Source organism: Gossypium raimondii, chromosome 9, assembly GCF_025698545.1.
Source record: "Gossypium raimondii isolate GPD5lz chromosome 9, ASM2569854v1, whole genome shotgun sequence".
Lineage (NCBI taxonomy): Eukaryota > Viridiplantae > Streptophyta > Magnoliopsida > Malvales > Malvaceae > Gossypium > Gossypium raimondii.
Window position 1 is genome coordinate 26,674,248 of NC_068573.1, and position 21,192 is coordinate 26,695,439.

The window sequence follows — 21,192 nt, forward strand, 5'->3', positions numbered from 1 at the left end:
TCTAACTTAAGTTTTATGTGTTGTTTGTGCAGAGATGGTTACTTTTTCATATCTCTCTTTACAACACTATTTTAAATATATATTTAAAAATAGTTAATAGTAAAGGTATATATTTAATTATAATTATAAAAATTAAATACTGAAAAAATAAGAGAGCATCACTTGTCACATATATAGCCTATGTAACTTGTTATATTATATGTATGGGTAAACTATCTAAATGGACACCCAATTTTAGGGCGCTTTCGTTTTGATCACCCATGTAACACCCTTACCCAACCTGTTCGTTAAATCCGGGTATAGAGCGTCACAACTGAATCGGATTTGTATACATGATTGGAACTTATTATTTTAAATCAGGTTGTATTACCTATTTATAAAATAAACTTACAATAGTGACAATATTTTAAAAAATAAAGTTCACCGTCCAAACTCCAGACTCTAAGGTATTTAACTAATTACAATATAGTCGCCGCATGGTGAAGTTCTTAACGATACCCCCTTCCTATGTGCATAACACTTTACTACAGAGCTCCTTGAGTCAACAAGGTTTGGCCTCGTCTCTCACCAAGTTCCTTAATCTACAATTCCTGCAACCACAAATCAAACCCTTGTAAGTTCGGATGATTTAGTAAGTTTCTTCATTACACAAAAATAGACCCATGTTACAGAGGTTTAAATGGAAAGAACTAAATACAAATAACTCCCTACTTGTGCGGGTAAATTCTCTTAAATCCTTCGTATCAGAATTTATATTACTCCTGATCCTATCCATAGGAGGATAGATCACTAAGTAGTTACCTTTCAGTCATTATATCAACTTTCATTCAGCCTTGACAGTTCATATGATTGTCTTACCATCTCTACAAACTCTATCCTTTCTTTAATTTGTATTCTTTCTTCCTTTTATTCCTAGAGTGGAAATCTTCTTTCCACCATGTTCTTAAAGTGTAATCCCACGATCTACCCTACTAATAGTCCTTAGGTATCTTCCCCTTAGCAATCATTCCAAATCAGTTTAGTCTATGGGACTTCTTCTCTTACCTTAGTCCCAAAGGACTTGCTAGCATCCCAACTTCTATGATAACTAGCAAGATTCCCCGTCCCTTTGGAGGATTAGACCCCTCTTGGGAAAAATAGAGGTTGGATTACTTCCTTGTAATCCACCTTGTCCGAAGTACCATGCTCGAATGTCTTGTTGGAAATGTGCCCATGTTGTAGTAAATATGTAATTGTTTTCTATGTATTTGAACGATGAATAAATAAATTTCACATTTCACTGTTATTTCTTTTGTGTTTCTGTCTTTTACATTTTGCATGCATAGCGAAATTGTGGCAAGCAAATATTATCTCATTCATTGTCTAAGTTCAAACTGATGATAAGTGGCATTGTAAGAATGTTTACATTGCGAGAAAGATAACTTACTTTAGTAGATAATCTAAATGAGTCCATAATCCCGTAAAAGAATCAAAGTGAACATTTAATTCAAATACTAAGAAGGATTATCATGTCGTCTATAATTCCAATTGAGGAGATGGCCAGTCTTGGCTATCGGAGCAATTGACTCCACAGGTAGAGACATAGATATAGTTATTGGCAGAATGGTACATCGGACTAGACCCAAGATGAGTTAATTATAAATCTGTTTGTGAATTAATTCACTTATGACATTCATGGTGTGATTTACCTAATCCTGAGTTAGTCACTAACCATCTGTATGTAACTTATGTGTTGTAATATAAATGGAGGCTTATGCTCGAAAGATGATCGAGCTGATAACCAGTATGTTGAGTACATGACTTGTGTATGGAATGACTTTACTAGAAACAGTGGAATTCATAGCTCAATTAAAAAGTTAACAATATCCTTTCATTGACATTGTGTGGATTGATAAATATGGAACGTGGCCACGGGTTGCTCGTTCTCGAACGAGCAATTTATCACGGTCATTTGTTGACAGTGATCATATTTGTAACAGCCCGATTTAGACCCTAGTCGGATAGTGGTTTCGGGACCACAAATCCGAGTTAGAAAAATATTTTAATATTATTTTTCGTGCTTAAAGTTTGTGAATTGATATGTGCGAAATTGTTGTGAATTAATTTTATCATTTGTGTACCGATTTGTGAAAAATGACTTAATTGTAGAAAATGCAAAAGTTGTGTGCCATTTGTTAAAGTGCTGAATTGACATGACTTTTTAAGTATGAGGTCCTTATGATGCAATTGGACCATTGAATTAATGCATGGACAAGTATGGACATTAATTAGTGGGATTTTAATGTTATATGAATAAGGATAAAATGGTAATTGTTGTATTATTATGTATTAAATAAAATAAAAACAAAATGGCCATGCATTTTAGCTTTGTTCTTGCCAAAACTTGAACAGAAAAAGAAGCCATTTTTGTGTTTTATTGTTTGGCACTTTGGAGCTTTAAATTAGGTATGTTCTTTGTTCGGTTTTTGATAATTTTTACGTTTTTGAGATCGTTTCTTTGTGTTTTAGCTAGCCCATGCTTGAATTTTTGAATTGGCTGTGTATTTTGTGATGTGTCATTGAAGAGAATTTGTTGTTTTTCTTGTTTGATGATGGAAAATAAATATATGTTGTTAGATTATCATGTTTAATTAAGTGATTTTTAATAAAAATGCCTATTTGGGATTAAATTGTAAATTTTGTAAATTGAGGGGTCTAAATGTGAAAGAAATAGGCTACTATGAACCTTAGTAAAATTCGGTCTAACTATAGGATGTTGAAATTTTGAATATTTTGAGTTGTTTTGAAATAGGGACTAAATTGGGAAAAAATGTGAAATGTTAAGGGCAAAAATGCAATTTACCCATTTATGTGTTTTTGAATAAATTTGAATGAAATGTGTTATTAAATAGCCAAATTTGAATTTATATAGATCAAGAACAAAAGAAAACAGAATTAGATCGAGGAAAGTCAAAGGTGGTCGAGTAGTCGATTCCATCCATTCGTTTCCTTACGAGGTAAGTTCATAAGAAAATAAATTCTGTTAATTTGAATATTTATGTATGTCAAATACCAAATTAAATTTTAAGGAATATATGTGTAAATGTCGAATCATTTTATGCATGGTAGATTTGTTACGAGCTTGATACGATGGAATTACGACATCCGAAAGCCCCGTACGAACCATAGGATTCTGATATGTGATTTTGTGTAAGACCACGTCTGGGACGTTGGCATCGATTTGAGATTTATGTGTAAGACCATGTCTGGGACATTGGCATCGTATATGATTTCGTGTAAGACCATGTCTGGGATAGCGGCATTGATATTTGATTACATGTAAGACCTCATCTGGGACGTTGGCATTGTACGAGTTTATCGTACAATCAGAGTATCCTTATAAATTTTGAATAGTTCAACGGGCAATGTCAAGTCAAGATCGAATGTGAAATTGAGATAAATGGTTCAGATACGTGAGAAATTAAATGTTCATGAAAATAAGGCAAGTATAGTAATTGAGTTGATGATATAATTATGCTTGTTAAAAGAGCGATTTGTGTGTACATGAGATAGTTATATTCGGCCAAGTTGAAATTATATTGCTAATGTTTATTTGATGATTTCTTTGCTTATGACTTACTAAGCTATTCAAGCTTACCGTGTGTGTGTTCGGTTGATGTTTTATAGATTTTGGAACCTAGTTATGAGCTCGGGGATTGTCAAGGAAATCTGTCACACTATCGACCAATATTTTGGTATTTTATAAGTTTGGAACCTTAAATATATGGCATGTATAGGCTTGTCACATTATGTTTGATTTTGAGTTGTACATATATGAGGCCATGCGAAAATGGCTTGATCAAAATCTTAATACTTGTGTGTTTGGTCATGATTAAAACTTATATTGGAAGTATATTTCATGGTATATATATGTGTGTGTGTGGTGAGATTGGTTTATGATTTCGTATGGAATAGTGGTATATATATGATTTATAATTAGTTCATTATAATAAATTTGATATATGGTATAGTTTATATTTAATGTTTGTTATAATTTGGCTTCATTGAACTGGATATGGTTGATAAATGATATTTGGTAGTAGTTTATGAATTGGCTTGGAAGTGGCAAATGATTTGCTTTTATACTCGATAACTAACGAGAAAAACGAATACTTATGCTTATGACTTGCTTTTCTATGATTCGGTTTTTAATAGCCATATGGATTCGATTATTTATTTGTGAAAGAAAATGTATATGCTTGTAATGTGATCGCTTATGGTTGGTTGACTATGATTAGATTTGTGAAGGCATAATATGTTCAATAGAGGTGATTGAATGTGGCTCAAATTAATGTGGTCTTATGCGCATATTTCATGAGGTGAATAAATAGGTATATGTAGTTTGGCTTGATTATTGAATGTGTAAATTGAGTATACTATGATTTGTAGTGTGTTTTCTAAAATGGATATTTAGTTAATGATATAAATTGATATGGTTAATTGTAGTTTTAAAATGTACAAGCGGACATGTTTATTTAATGAATGTATTGTTGTAAGTTAAGTATATGAAAGTGATATATGATTAATGTTTATTTAAGTGTCCAAATGCTTTACTATATAGTCATAAGTTTCGCTAATGAAATTTTAATATATATGTGATTTGTTATGATATTTTATAATAAGTAAAATATGTTTAATTATTTTGATAAAGCATTTGGGGTGAATTTGTTTTATAATTTATATTTTCGAATCTAGTATAAATTATTCGTGGACATCTGAGTTTAGTAATGTTACAAATGTATAGTTATTCATTGGTGCATGAAAGGTGATAAATGTTTGTGCTAAATTGTGTCTTCTTCAGTAATGCCTCGTAACCCTAATTTGGCGATGGTTACGGGTTAGGGGTGTTACAATATTAATCATTAAGAAGACACAATTGTGACAATGAGATAAAATAGGATTGTATTGAGTAAATGGATTTAACTCAAAAGAATTAAGGATATCATATGAGGGTAACACACACATGACGAGGTCATTGAACAAAGCAGTTGGATGAATTGCTTTCGTAAATAGTATACAATAAGGAGTTTTCAATCATGGTACCTTTTGTGGACTGACTCCATGATTAAGTAATTGCGAATTATCGAAACAATACTTTTAGATATAATTGCAATTACTAGAGCCTAACTGTATATGTTCGATTGGTCCCTCCGCTAGCTGAACAAAAGCTTAATCAAACTGCATTTGAATCAGAAAAAAAATTTACGACTTTGAAAATAATTTAATTGAGTTGATTTATTCAATGTGGAATTAGATTGAGTGATCGTAAAAATTGTTCAATTAGAGAATTTGATTAAAGAATTTTCTTGAAAAATTAATTTGGAAAATCTAAGTGAATTTTGGGAAAATTAATTTTGATTAAGTAAAATAAATTAATCAAATTAATTAAAATTAATATGATATTTTTGGAAATTAATTTTCAAGTGAGACAATTGGCCTAATTGGTAATTGAACTTGAAAATTGGACCTAAGATCGTAAATTGGGCCCGAGAACTCAAAACTGAGACCAAGACCCAAAAATTAGTCGAATCGGGCCTGATATGTGAAACTGGGACGACGGTCCAATCGGTGGCTGGAACGGACCGGTCGGGCCATCACTGGCCCGAACCAAACTAGCTTGGGTTGTCAACGGTTGTGACGGCGGCATTTTGGTGGCCGAGAAATGGTGGGTGATGGTGGGTCTTCGGTGGTTGAGAAGTGGAAGAATTACACTCTTACTGGGACTCTACCAGAGAATTTGCTTTCAGATTAACTGTTCCAAAAATAATAATATTTTAATATATTTAATATTAAATTTAATTTAATACTTATCTTAATAGTATTTTATTAATTTAATATTAAAGTGATTATCTTAATATTAAATTTAATTTAATGTTTATCTTATAGATAAATATTCTATTAATTTAATAAGCTAAAGATAAATATTAGATTAAATTTATTGTTAAATAATTAAGTTTAATCATAGTTGATCTCTCTAAACTCTTCTTATATAAAGAGAGTCTTGGGTCATTATTTGCACACACCTGAATTCAAGAGAAAGTTGTAGAGAGAAAATTCTCTGAAGAAATTATTTCAGAAAATTTTTAAAGATATTTTTCTTATTTACAACTTGGCCCAAAAGTTTAGAGAAGTTGTGAAATTATCCGAAAATTTGGGGCTGAAGAATTTAGGGCCACTAATGATGATGACGCCGAGAGAGCCGAGTTTCGGCTCAAGAATATCATCCGAGTGTTCGATGAAATGTCTTGTACTTCTGATGAATGTGTTAAATGTGTCGTTTCTTTGTTGAGAGATACAGCCTATCAATGGTGGAAAACTCTGACTTCTGTTGTTCCGAAAGAACGAATTACCTGGGATTTCTTCCAATCTGAATTCCGGAAGAAATACATTAGTCAGAGATTTATTGATCAAAAGCGAAAAGAGTTTCTCGAGCTTAAACAGGGTCGTATGTCCGTCACGGAATACGAGCGAGAATTTGTTCGACTAAGCCGATATGCACGAGAATGTGTATCCACCGAAGAAATAATGTGCAAAAGATTTGAAGATGGTTTAAATGAAGATATCCGTCTATTAGTCGGGATTTTAGAAATCAAAGAGTTTGTTGTGCTCGTTGATCTAGCATGTAAAGTCGAAGAACTCGGTAAAGAGAAGAGAAAAACTGAATCAGAAGTTAGAGATGCAAGAAAGAGATCCTCGAGTAAATTATTTCAATCTGCATCAAAGAAATTCCAAGAGGATTATAGCCGTTCAAAGGCTAATGTGGGACATTCGAACAGGGATCGAGCTAGATCGCATTCGAGTTTCAAAGCTCCTACTACTTCTGTTGCAAGTGTTGGAAATGTTCGATCCGATCAAATGTTCGATCCGATCGACCTGAGTGCAAGCATTGTGGTAAAAGACATTTGGGAAGTTGTAGATTGAATGATCGAGCTTGCTTTAGATGTGGATAATTAGATCATTTTATCCGTGATTGTCCTGAGTTGGCTGAACAAGCTACCGTACATAATTTGAGACTGAGTAATACTGTAGCTAGAGGGAGACCACCTAGAGGTGCCGGGAATGTGAGTGGGAGTCAGAGAACGACCAAAGATACAACTGTGAGGTCCGAGGCCAGAGCACCTGCTCGAGCATATGCTATTCGCGCTTGCGAAGAAGCGTCATCTCCAGATGTCATTACCTGTACTTTCCTTCTTTATAACACTATTGTTGTTGCCTTGATTGATCCAAGATCTACTCATTATTATATATGCATAAATTTAGCATTCAGTAATACTTTGCCTGTAGAGTCTATTGAGTTTGTGATTAGAGTATCGAACCCCTTAGGCTGGTGTGTCTTGGTTGATAAAGTGTGCAAGAATTGTTCGTTGATGATTTGAGATTCGTGTTTTTCGGCTGATCTGATGTTGTTACCATTCGATGAATTTAATATAATTCTGGGTATGGATTGGCTAACTTTGCACGATGCTATTGTGAATTGCAAAAGGAAAACTATTGATTTGAGATGCAAGAATGACGAGATAATCCGAATTAAGTCTAGTGATCTGAACGGGTTGTCAACTGTGATATCTGCAATGAAAGCTCTGAAATATGTAAAAAAGGGTTGTGAAACCTACTTTGCCTAAGTGATTGATTCGAAAGTGACAGGGAAGAAAATAGAATCAGTGCCTATTGTTTGCAAGTTTACTGATGTGTTTACTGAAGAACTCCCTAGATTACCTCCAATTCAAGAAGTTGAATTTGGCATTGAAGTATTGCTTGGGACAACTCCGATTTTGATAGCTCCGTACAGAATGGCTCTGACTGAATTGAAAGTCTCAGTTGCAAGAATTGACAGATAGAGGGTTTGATAGACCTAGTTTCTCACCTTAGGGTACTCCGGTCCTGTTTGTGAAAAAGAAGGATGGCACAATGAGAATGTGCATTGATTATTGTCAGTTGAACAAAGTGACTATAAAGAACAAATATCCTCTGCCCAGAATTGACGATTTGTTTGATCAGTTAAAAGGTGCTACTGTGTTTTCGAAGATAGATCTGAGATTAAGTTACTATCAGTTGCGAGTCAAAGACTTCGATGTGCCTAAAACTGCTTTCCGAACAAGGTACGGACATTATGAGCTTTTAGTTATGCCTTTTGGACTTACTAATGCACCTACCGCTTTTATGGATTTAATGAGTCGGATCTTCAGACATTATTTAGATCAATTTGTGGTAGTGTTCATTGATGATATCTTGATTTATTCTCGTGATGAATCCGAGCATGCCCAGCATCTGAGAATAGTACTACAGACTTTGTGTGATAAACAATTGTATGCGAAGTTCAGTAAATGTGAGTTTTGGTTACGAGAAGTCAGTTTTCTGGGACATGTTGTATCAGCACCAGGTATTCGGGTTGATCCGAGCAAGATTTCAACAATATTAGATTGGAAGCCTCCGAGAAGTGTTTCAGAAGTCTGAAGTTTTCTGGGACTTGTCGATTACTATAGGCGGTTTGTAAAAGGTTTCTCTATGATTGCAACCCCAATGACGAGATTAATGCAAAAAGATGTTAAATTTGAGTGGTCAGAGAAGTGCCAGAAAAGTTTTGATCAGTTAAAAAATTTGTTGACTGAAGCTCCAATGCTAGTTTAGCCAAAGTCGGGTAAGGAATTTGTAATCTATAGTGATGCATCTTTGAATGGTTTGGGTTGTGTTTTAATGCAGGAAGGCAAAGTCATAGCTTATGCCTCGAGACAGTTAAAGCCGCATGAAAAGAACTATCTGACACACGATCTGGAATTGGCAGCTATTGTATTTGCATTGAAGATTTGGCGCCACTATCTGGTCGGGGAGAAATGTCATGTCTATTCTGATTACACAAGCTTAAATTATTTGATGACTCAGAAAGATCTGAATCTACGTCAGCGGAGGTGGTTAGAGTTGCTAAAAGATTACGAGCTTGTGATTGACTACCATCCGAGAAAGGCCAATGTTGTTGCTGATGCTTTGAGTCGGAAATCTCTATTTACCCTTCGTGCAATGAACACTCAGTTAGCACTATCCGATGACGGTTCGATTGTAGCTGAGATGAAAGTGAAACTGTTATTTATTCATTAAATTTGCAGACATTTCTATCATTCGGTGTATCCTTTTTTGTTGATGAGTTCTAGCTCACCCCTTTTTTCATTATGGAGTAACTAGCTTACGTATGACATGCCACTATCCCATAGGGTTTTTTTGAGCGTCCTCAACATTCCTTAATGGCAGATCCTTATCTATGATCCTTGGTTAAACCATCTTTCATTCACCTATACACTAGGCACCGCTAGTGAGTCAACTCCCATGACTAGTTTCTACTGGGTTACCACTCATATGCTCTATTGGCTTTCACAACTTCTATTCTAGTAGTCTTTTCCCGCTTTATATTTCCATTTTATTGACGGATTCTTTCGACCCGTTGGTTAACTAATGTATGCCCATATTTTCATTTTCCTTTTAGCCCTTTTTTTCTTGTTTGCGGGTTGTCCCATAACTACTACTCTGGTTTTCCATCCGTTTATTATCCCAACAGACTCTCTATGCTGCCATAATCGAGCCATGGTCTTATAAAGTGTACCCCATCTTTAAAGCGTACCCTACTCAAATCTTACGATCATCGCCCTATGCAGAGATTCCACGACTCTCTCCTTCGAAGCGACCAAGAAAAGAGACGAAAATGAAACATATTGAATAAGAAGTCTCTCATCAAAGTCTTTTTCCCCAGCTATTTATAGCCTTTCTCTCAAGTTCTTCAACTGTTTAGGAGTCGTCCATTAACAACCATTTTGTCTCCCACTAAGAGACCAGTTGATTCTAATCTAACCAAACCAGATTTGAAGCTCAACTATGTTCAAACTAGCCTCTATATTTCTCAAAATTTTCAGTAGAGACTGCCAGCTTACTGTCTTGTTTAATTTAAATCCTAAAGGTTCCTAATTTTCGGGTTTCAAGGGAAACCGAGTGTGGCAACCCAAAATGAAATCCTTGCAGTTTCATCACTCAACTTTTAAATTGCTTTCATTTTAACCACCCAATCGTTAAATCTTTAACACCAGTTAACTTGCACAGGCCACATCATATTCACACTTTCATTTTAGTTATCCAACTTCTAGGTTCCTTTCATTCTGCTCACCCAAAAAATATCAATTTTTTTAAATATTGATTGGGGTAAAAAACATTAAGGATTAAAGTGAAAAATGTTAGAAACTAAAATAATACATTTAAAATTGTCAAATTTGTACTTGTTTATTCCTTTGTCGAAAGTTCTAATTTTCTTTTTCTTTCAATATTGAAAATTTAAATTTCAAAACATCAAAATCAATTAAATAAGTTATTGAAAATTTTTATCCCTTGATAATGTCAACCAATGTTTCCTTTTAAATCTTAAAATTTTATTTTATGTTTCCAAATTAAAATCAAATCAAATAAATCATCCTTAATAATTGTATATGAAACTCAAATTTGTTTTGATTATATGATCTTGAGTCTTTCATACTAAGCTAAAAGTAAAGAAAATTTCTTACAATTAATTAAATTAATTAAATTTATCTTCCATGCCAAATAAAACCTAGAATTTTTCATCACTTCTTTACCCAAGCGAAAAATAAGCAATTAATTTATTTAATTGCAATGATTTTTCTTTTCTTTTAACTTAATATGGAAGATAAGTTTATATAATAAAAAGAAATTTAAGTTTTGCAGAAAATTATTAAATATGAGTTATTGAGTTGATTTTATTAATAATAATAATACGGAGACATAAAATAAAATTTTAAAATTTAGAAGGAGATTAATTTAATTAATTTCAATATTACAAGAATAAATCGGTTAACATTACCAATGGATAATTTTTTCAACATTTCATTTAATTGATTTTGATGTTTTGAAATTTAAAATTTCAATGTTGAAAAAAAAAGATATTTAGAACTTTCGGCAAGGGGACAAACGAGTACAATTTGACAATTTTTAAAACATTATTTTAGTTTCTACCACTTTTTCACTTTAATCTTTAATTTTTTTTACCCAATCAATATTAAAAAAGGGATGTTTTTGGGTGATCAAAATGAAAGTGTGAACATGATGTGGAATGTACAACTTAAGTGGTGTTAGAAATCTAACGGTTGAGTGACTAAAACGAAAACGCCCTAAAAAGTTAAGTAACAAAATTGCAAGGGTTTCATTTTGGATGACTAAAATGAAAGCGCCTTAAAAGTTGGGTGACCAACTAGAAAATTTACCCTATATATATGTATGATTTATATGATACTATATTCAATTATTATTAAATAATTAGGGTTAAGTAATTAAGTTACTTGAGATTGTTATGTAATATTTAATTTGTTTGGAATTCTTGTGTTTAAGTTGTTTTGTATATTTGAATTGTTGTAAAATTGTTATGTTTAATATGTTTGGATTGTTATTTAACTATTTTTGTTAATTTACATTTATTTAGTGTTAATTATGAATAAATTTTATTTAAAATTAATTTTGTTTGAATTTATATTATTTTGTGGATTCATATTTGGATTTTTATCTTACATATGATTGAAAATGTTAAATTTAGTTTTTTACGATGATGATATTTAATTCGGATTCGAATTTAGATAATAATGCTCAAATAATTTACGGATTTAAATTCGAGTAATCCAAAAAGTAAGTTAATCGATCTGGTGTGGCTACTAATCCTTGTTTAAGAACCTCTTTAGCTAAGTAAATGCTCCACCAAATGTAAGTTGCATTTGATCCAATTCTCAGTAGTAAGAAGTTTGTGTTAGTAAGTAATTTGCTTTCAAAACTTTATAGAAGAAAGAACTCAAATTATGGATTAAACGCCATCCTTGTTTACATAAACATGACCACATTGATGTCATTAGGTGAAAAAATTATTTGACAAGCAGAATTAAATCTTAAACTTTGACAAATTATAGGGGTTGAGGGCAAAATTTGAACTTTTTTTTTTTTTTTTTGAAAATCTAAATAATTTACGGGTGAACTTTACAGCGAATAAAAGCTCCATCTTCCTGTGTTTCCCCTAAATGCATCCAAAAGCCTTAAAATCCAACTAAATTCCAATGATGGCGGGACCGAATCCGCCAAAACAACCGTCATCCTCCTCCAACAACCACCGCAAATCCCGCTGGGAATCTTCCTCTTCCACCGCCAATAAAAACCCCTCCTCCACAACCGCCGACCACAAGTCCTACACCAAGCCCAGCCCATCCACCAGGACTGGCCCACCTCCAAGCTCCGCTGCTCAAAACAAGTCACAATCCGACCCCAATCAAGCTCATCCCCCCTTCCCCTTCCCCGATCCTGCCGCCCTTGGCCCTCCGCCTCCACCGGCGTATGGATTCCACATGCTGGAGCGTCGGACAATCGTCCTTTACGACGGTAGCGTCCGCTCCTACTTTGCTCTCCCGCCCGATTACCAGGACTTTCCGACTCGACCCATACTCGGACCTCGTGACTTCGGTAGCCCATCAATGGGCTTCCGCGATAATCGCGATTATTGGAATTCGCCGAGTGACGGGCCTGGCCCGTTAAAGAGAAAGTACGGCGATGAAGGCAAAGACCTAAGAGAGGAGAAGAAGGAAAAGATCTACACTTTGGGGCCAGGCGGGTCAGACCGCCTAACTGGAATGAGTAGCCCGCTTGGAAATGAGGAAACTAGGGTAGCCAAGTATATGAGAGTTGGTGGGGGATTTCAAAATAATAATGCGGGGTTTAATCATAAGCATTTGGAGGTTGATCAAAGTGCTCTAAAGAAGGCGTTTTTGCACTTTGTGAAGGCAGTTTTTGAGAATACGGGGCAGAAAAAGAATTACTTGGAGGATGGTAAACAAGGGCGGCTTCAATGCTTGGCTTGTGGCAAGTTTAATGCCAAATTTAGGTTTGATTCTGAATTGGAATTAACTTCTTGAATGCCGTTTTTCATTGTTTGAGTTCCATATTATGATTTGAAATCAGAAAATAATGCTTTACTGCTTAGATGCTTCAGTTCTTTCTTAATTTGCTGTGTTGCAACTACTTAGATTAGATTGCTTGTTATGTGGCTGTTAACATTTTAATATATTAAGCTAGAGTGCTGTATTTGATAGGTGATATTGACTTAAGGATGCAAATATCTTGGAGCTTGAATTTAGTTGACTTGTGTTGCATTTACTGCACATAGCACTGAAATCGTTTTCAGTGCAGGTGTTTGATGTTTTTACCTATTTCTTTCTAGAATAATATTTGTCAAGTGTTATTCTTTTGGATAATGTCTGGGTTTTAATACAATGTTTCCTTTTCTTCGTCTGATAGGTGTTTTATAGCATAAACTATTACTAATAAGGATTAGCGGGTGAGTTTCAATAATAAGTTATGGATAAATAATACTGATAGTGCTTACAATAATTGTTAAATTCAGTTGAGGTAATGCAATGCTGAGGCAGTGTTGTCTCCCTTTTATAAACGGTTTTCCGGACAATTTTTCAACAACCTGACATTTCTAGGGTTTTAGGTAAGTGCGCAATCTGATCCCTTTGGCGTGACCTTAAATCTTGGGTTTGCTATTACCTTTTTGCTGGTTTGCTTTGTTCGTGGCATAGTTAATCTTGGTTTGCTATAATCTTGGTTTTGTTGGCTGCTTGCTGTTACTAACTGGTTCAGAGAAGTGCTTCCCATGTGCCATTGCTTGTGTTATTTTGTATTACGGTCTTTTATCAAACCCAAGTAAGTCTATGTCTTCATCATAAAAATGAAAAATGGCACTTTCTGCTAGCAAGCTTTGGTGCTGGATTGCTGTGTTGGTGATTCTTCGTTGTTGATTATTTACTGACTCAAGCCTAGTTTATTCATAAAATGAAGGGTAGGTTGTTCCAGATGTATATTTCTCTATAGTGCTTTGATGCAATAGTGATTGGAGTTGTACATAAGGACACCAGTTTATTTATCCATGCAGTGGAAAATTTGTCAGAGATAAAATTGCTGTTTTATATATGTTGTATTATTGTAGCTCTTTTTTCTGTTGCTGGCCTCTGTGTCCTGTACGGTTACTTATTCATATTTGGCTATGTTATTTTTTCTGATGGGTTTTAATATTAGATTCCCTTCCATTTTCATTTTCAATATGGTAAATTTGATTTTTAGATTAACATCAGTATTAATGAGTCTGACCATTTGCAGTTTCACCAAGTCACTGTTTTTGGGTAGTAAGCATGTCCCTAGTTGATTTTGGAAAGTAAGGGGATTTCAGATCCCTTTCCAAGTACCTTTCATCACAATTTTGTCGTAGGTTGGAGCTAAATTGCACCTTTTGCATTTTATAATTACCTATTCTTTTATAGCAACATGTTGTAATTACCTTAGGTTCTTGTAGGCTTTGATCTGGATATTCCTGGTAGACGTTAGTCCTTGTGGCTTAGTTGTTGATAGTTTATGGCCGATATTTTATCCTTCTTGGTACTAATATACCATGGTCTGTAACTTCTTTCTTACCCACATGACATTGCTGGGTTGGCCTGATTGTGGTAATTTGTAATAGCCATTCTTTTGGTAGTTGATAAGTTAAGTTATTAGTAATTCTGAAGCTGAAGGCTGCTAGAGTAAGTTAAAAGTATTAGTCTGTTACTCTGTTTTTCTTGCCTTACCTAGCATGTAGTGGTATGATGGCTAAATTTTTTTGTTCTTTTTTGATTTGACTACTTTTCTGTAGAGTGGCCCTTGGGGTGACTCTCATTTGTTCAAGTTTAGCTGTAAACTTACCTTAATTTATGGTGTTATCTGTGTTATCCACCAAGTATAATGTCCACATGCAGGCATGTATAGAGCATGCAGGGCTTTCTTTTGTGTTTGCCTCCATTCTTTAAAGTTATTGAGTGATCTTTCTGTTTGTATTGCTTATGGCGCTAGAAATGGAAACCTCGCTTTTATTCTCTTATCATGAAGTAGAGAGTGAAGTCTTGGCATATAAAGAGTGTATATCTGGTTCTTATCAGAGGAAGCAAGTATTAATCTCTTATACTATTTTTTTCTTTGATACTCTTCTTTTCCGTGCAAGAGAAACTTCTCATGGTCTTGATTCAACTTTTTTGGGTGTCTAGTCTATTGTCTGTGCTGGTGTTATGATCTGACACCCTGTTGTAGCTATATATTTCTTCAAAATCCATGTATAATCTGTTGCCTGTTATTGTAATTGCTGATAAATCTACAGCTTTTGAACCAACCTTATATTTTAGTTGGGGCTTTTTGGGAGGTGCATTTATATCCAACTGCAATCGTTTTCCTCTCCCCCTCTCTTATTCAGTCTCGGTTACAATAATTTTTGGGTGATGACAGTACCCTTATTTCTAATGATATATAAATAAGGAAATGGTTGTTTGGCTATGCTATCATATGGAATAAGTTCACTGCAATCCAGTGTTCAAATTTGCCTTTTGTGCAAGTTTTATCTCGATGCTTGCAGACTACCCGGATGACAATTCAATATTTTGGCTCTATGCCATGCACATTACTTTACCCCTTTTATTTGTACAACTTATTTTCAAACTGCTGAATAATTTTTTGTTCATTTCCCTAGTTCAATCTTGTAGCCTAATTCAAGTGATGTCTCAAAGGAAGACCTGAATTTTATTCTTCAATGCACTTGATATGAAAAATTACAGGTCCTCTAAAGACTTCTCTGATATGCATGGTCTGATAATGCACACATACTACTCAGATAATGCTGACTTGCGTGTGGATCACTTAGGCTTACACAGGGCTCTATGTGTGCTAATGGGATGGAACTACTCAAAGGCTCCTGATAATTCAAAGGCCTATCGGTTCTTACCTGCAGATGAAGCAGTCTCAAACCAAGAGGATTTGATTATGTGGCCTCCTGTGGTGATAGTACATAATACAATTACAGGAAAGGGTAAAGATGGGCGCATGGAAGGTTTGGGGAACAAAGCAATGGATAGCAAACTAAGAGGTATAATGTGCCCCATTATTCTTCATTATTATCAGTGTTTAGCATGGTGGCTAGTGATTTGTTTAGGTGATTTTTAATCTAATTAGTTCCCCTTCTCTTTCCTTATAAGTTTTAAATTATGTTGTCAGTGCATTGACCAATCATCGTTTGTCATTAATCAAACTTCTTGTTAGATTAGTCAATTCCATTTTGTTTTACACAAGTTTTCAAGGATAGGGCACAACTATGCTATCTCTATTGGCCTGATAAACTTATGAGTAGAGGGTCATTTTTAGTATTCTTTCCAACTCATGGAGCGCTCTATCCAGCAAAACAGCAAATATACTATATATACATTTTCCCCCCATAAATTTTTTTGAAACTTGAGATAAATTTGGGGCATGCTGATTCCTTAATTTTGCATTTGCTTATTAAGTGGAAGTTGAGACAGCAATTGTTGCTTGCTGGTTCTTTCATTTTTCCCATTGTTCAATCCTTTTAATAATAAGTGTGATTTAAACGTATGTTATTCTTGGTTGTGGATAATATTTCTGATTATGCTCGCATTTATTCTTCATCGTTTCCTGCTTGAATGGTCACTGTGGCCACTCCTGAACCTTTAGTTGCGCTTATTAAGGTCTTAATCTTTTTTAGTGCTGATTCTTTGTTTTAATTCCTTTACATTTTTATCCCATTCTGGTTGATGCTTATAGTCTCTAACCACTATTGCTAAGTGCTAATTTTTGTGGATCTAGCCTGATGGGATCTCATGTTTGTCTGACATGGACTTGGAAATGGACTAAATTTTGCATTATCTGATCTATAAGTGGATCATAGTTTTTCCTGAGCATTAATATCAATCTTGGAGAAAACCAAGCTGGTTCTATATTTCTGATGCTCTTGCCAATTTCTATCAAAGCTTTAGCTATGGTTGTTGGATGAATTATGCTTTATCTGATATTAGTTAAGTTGGACTGGACTTGGTAGCTTGAGCAGGTAGTCCTCAAACTTGTCTTAATTACAATCCATATCAAAACATTGGTTTCACTAAACTAGGCAAATAGTCCTCAAACTGGTCTTGATTAATATCCAGATCAAAGCCCTGGCTTGATAAAATATCCTTGAACCTTTTTTACCTTACCTATTGAAACCTATAATCTGGTGAAACCATTTGGTTTGAAGAAACTAGCTTAGCTTCCTCTCTTTTGGAGTCAACATGAAATTTATTAAGAAATGGTAAGCGAGGATATTAATGTGATGGATTCCTCAGTCATGCTTGCCTTCATGCTAACTTGGGTTTTGGGCTTATTTTAAAATAATGCTAAGTTTGTTTATGCATTCTTCCGTGTTATTTATAGATGAGTAAATGTTATTTCTAGTATTTCATTGAGTGTGAGCCTATTTATTATATAGGCATCTTTGATGGTAAATTTGTGCTTTGGGTCAAGGTACGCTAAATCACATGTTGGTTTCAACATTCCCTATGAAAACATCACGAAATTGTCATCTAAAAACCTTTTTGTCTGAGCTCTAAAATTTGGTGTCCAGAGACTATTCTCTAACATCAATAATTTCCCATGAATCCGTCTTATTTTACTTGTATTATGGTTTAATTTTCTCTCTGCCTCGTGTCAACTATTCTGCCATTTTGCTGTTTATGATTTACAGTTTTATGACTGGTGTCTGATTCTGAATGTCACCATTTTGGTATTCAATGAAGTTGCAATATGCAGTGAACAAGTATTTTATCATCATGAAATTCCTTAATTCCATCTTAGTAGTTTCACCCTAACATTTGTTTGCTCTTCTGGTTGTTGTGGTGGTAAGTATTGAATATGGAGGAAAAAAATTCAATTATGTCCGGTAAGTTCTCTCTTAAAATATAGTGCATTGAGACCCGCTCACTATAATTTGTTTTCAATGAAGAAAGTTATAGATTGCTTTGCTGTTGGCCTTTTCGGCTGGTACCAAGGTGATGAGATTGAGGAGATTTACTTTGTTGAAATTTTTGGATGCTGATTTAATTGGAGCCTTATGTCTGTCGTGCTTATATCGGGTTCCATTTTTCCTAATTTACTTGTTCTCTTGAGACCTTCTAGATAATGTTGACTGTAGTTTAGCTTGTTTGTGATTCCTTGATGTGTGCAAGCACTTTTGCTCTTTGTTGCTCTCATTTTTGTTGAAGTTTCCATATCCAAAACTTTGTCAGACACATGAATATGAGGATATGACCTCCAAATACATGGAGAAGCTTATAAAACTCTCTGACAATACCCGTGTAGGGTATAAGTCCTTGCTTCTTTTAATCATAGTCCACTTCCAACCTTTGTGCATGAGTAGTTATGCTGCAGGTTTTTGTTGCTAGTCAGACTGCTAGTTCAGGCATATTCAGTTAGTAACAGTTAATTGGTGGCTTTAGATTTGTGATATCATTATTATTATTTACTGGAATAATGCTAGGATGATGCTCAAGGGGCAAATGCCAAGGTGCCTCTTTGTCTTTTCTGGATAAATGCTTAGAGAAGATGAGCACTAAAGAAAGTCGGGTTTTCCATTATGGACAATGTTTAGCTTTTCTATATTTTTATGTTTCCTCAAACTGCTGCAGATTGATATCCATTTAGTTGTATACTTGATCAAAATGTAGGAGAAATTAGAAAACGCCATATAGTTTTTCTGAAATACTTAGTGCTCATGGTTTCTTCATGAAGCTTATGTATTTCTGCAAATAGTAATTCTCAAGTATTTTTATTGCACTCTGAGAGTTTCAATAGCCTGCCACATTGATTGCATTAAGAAGTGTGTATCCTGTGGCAGGGAAGATCTTGTATTTCTTTTTATCTATGTTGCTCGGTGTGAGTGTCATTTATGGGTATGCATGCGACATGGTATGGTTAGATTTTTCTAAGTTTTTTCATGTATTTGGAGGATTCTTGGAAATTATATCTCCATATCCATGTGTTGTACACAAGTTTTAGACACGGGTACTTCAATAAATATGAAGAGTCTAGCAAACATAGCTTTTTAATTGCTAATAATTGTGTAACGACCTATATTACTCTGACTCTTCATTTTTCTTCAAGTACTTATATCTGATGCTTGTGTCTGAGACATACTCGGACATCAGGGAGATGACCTTCCAAATACATAGAGAAGCTTAGAAATAAAATTACACCAAAGGGATAGGCCAGCAAGGAGGTTTTACATAAGCACACCAAATCTCATTAATGGTCCAATTACAATGTTGTTTAGTTGCATGAGGTACCATTAGTAGTAAGGTTGGCATCTTGCCTCTCACTGATAAATATATTCACTAAATTGTTGATTTTTGCTTGCTTAGATCATTCATTGTAGAATTTATAACTGCTAGCAGCATATGGGAGCCGCCTTCTCATCTCTCTGAAACAACCCTTCTCTCTCAATTTAACTGGTGCAGAGGGGTAAAGATTTGGTCCTCAGCAGTGGAGATGTCAACTTGTTTATCTAGGGTAGATTAATATCGAAGTTGATCTATGGCAGAAATTTTAGTGGTTGAATATAAAGATATCTAAAAATAAGAGGAAAGGAATTTTGAACAAATGATAACCGTAGAATTGTTGGAAGTGCCACCATAGGATAAAGAAATGGATATTTCCTTTTAGTAGTGAAGGGGATCCTTTTCTGGCACACAGATGTGTACAAGTCAAATTCTATTGTTGTCTTTATGGTTAAGAATCTCTTTCTTTCATTACATTGCTTTTAACCTGTTTGTTGTGATTCACAAACTTGTCTTTTTCTCTGATAAGTTACTCTTTGTTTTTTGCTTCTATAATATATTTTCGTTGTGATCACCTTGAAGTTTGAAATCTGGATTGCTGTATGTTTGTCATTTGCTTGTGCTCGTCATTACCAGGCAGTATGATAAATTTGTTTCTCATCTGTTTCACAACTATGTTTTCTTTATCTAGTGCATTTCATGCATATAGTTGATTTGCTGCATGAGTACATGTCATTGTGTTTCTGGTTTGTTGTCTGCCAGTGACAGTGGGTTCTTGATGGCTCATTTATTTAATTGATCCCAATAAGTGAGCCTGTCTGTTACTTGTTTTCACTAGTACAATGCGAGTGTTTTGCATCTTGTCAGCAGCCACTGTGAAGAGCAAAAACTTTTCAATGGGTCTTATATTGTTTTAAAAATCTACTGAGGAATCTTTATCATGATTCTGAATATCTTGCAAAAATGTATCAACAAATCAACCCCTGGGCTAGTGATATTCTCAATGAGCTTCACCATGCACTTCAAAGTTTCAATGAATCAACATTTTTCGAAATATTTCATTTTACTATTAATGTTTGTGCTTTCAGACCTTGGGTTTGGAAGTGGCAAGTGCAAGTCCATGTATGGTAGAGAAGGTCATCTCGGTATTACAGTGGTCAAGTTTGCCAGTGATCAGTCAGGCCTGATCGATGCTGTCAGGCTCGCTGAATACTTTGAGAAGGAAAACCGTGGTCGCAAGGCTTGGTCCCATCTACAGCCCTTGACTTTAGGGAAGGATGACGATGATAAAAATCCCAATCTTGTGAAGGTGGATGAGAGGAATGGAGAAAAAAAGAGGATCTTTTATGGCTACCTCGGAACCGTTGCTGATCTGGACAAGGTTGATTTTGACATGCGGAACAAGGTTGTGATTGAGAGTAGGAGAGAGCATAAAGGACCCAGGTAGTTGCTTCTGGCTTAACATTGCAATGGTACTAGGATGTTTTCTCAATTATAGTTATATTAGATTTTGGGAATAACTGGTACATGGATATTTTACGGTACCATTTCTTGGTATTCGAAAGTGGTTTTCAAGTGTCTCTCGTTTAATCGATGAAATTATTTGTCATCAAATTAGCTGCCCCTCTTGTCGAAAATGTAATTATATACCTCGTTGATACAAGGATTGTCTGGTTACATCTATTGTATGCTATTGGTATTTTTCAGTTATTCTAGTAGTTTTATCTTTAAAGAAAAAGGTATCAAAGAAGGAAGAATAGTTTGGTTATAAAGCCATTGTCCAGTTCTTGAACTAGTCTACATGGGATTGTTTTTCGTGACATATTTGATGGCTCCAGAGAAAATTTTATTTAGATATGTTAAAGAGGTTTTATGAGCAAATCGGCTTATGTTTATGTTTTGATATTCAACATTAGTCGTACGGTATTTTTTTTTTTTTGGTAATAGTTAC

General features: G+C 34.6%; 1 protein-coding gene across 1 annotated transcript; it reads left to right on the forward strand.

Annotated features, from left to right (window-relative positions):
• The first annotated feature begins 12,064 nt into the window (after window positions 1-12,064).
• LOC105798761 (uncharacterized) lies at window positions 12,065-20,951 on the forward strand. Its single transcript, XM_012628971.2, has 3 exons — window positions 12,065-12,943; window positions 15,699-16,006; window positions 20,330-20,951. Exons 1-3 carry the CDS (start codon window positions 12,126-12,128, stop codon window positions 20,686-20,688), a joined length of 1,485 nt encoding a protein of 494 aa, XP_012484425.1. The 5' UTR covers window positions 12,065-12,125; the 3' UTR covers window positions 20,689-20,951.
• Window positions 20,952-21,192: the final 241 nt, after the last annotated feature.

What these genes read in the sequence shown, in the direction of transcription:
- LOC105798761 (XM_012628971.2), top strand. Translation starts at nt 12,126, where the DNA reads ATGATGGCGGGACCGAATCCGCCAAAACAACCGTCATCCTCCTCCAAC. An exon ending in AAGTTTAATGCCAAATTTAG is followed by an intron (nt 12,944 to 15,698) that starts GTTTGATTCTGA and finishes GAAAAATTACAG; the next exon opens with GTCCTCTAAAGACTTCTCTG. An exon ending in AATGGATAGCAAACTAAGAG is followed by an intron (nt 16,007 to 20,329) that starts GTATAATGTGCC and finishes TTGTGCTTTCAG; the next exon opens with ACCTTGGGTTTGGAAGTGGC.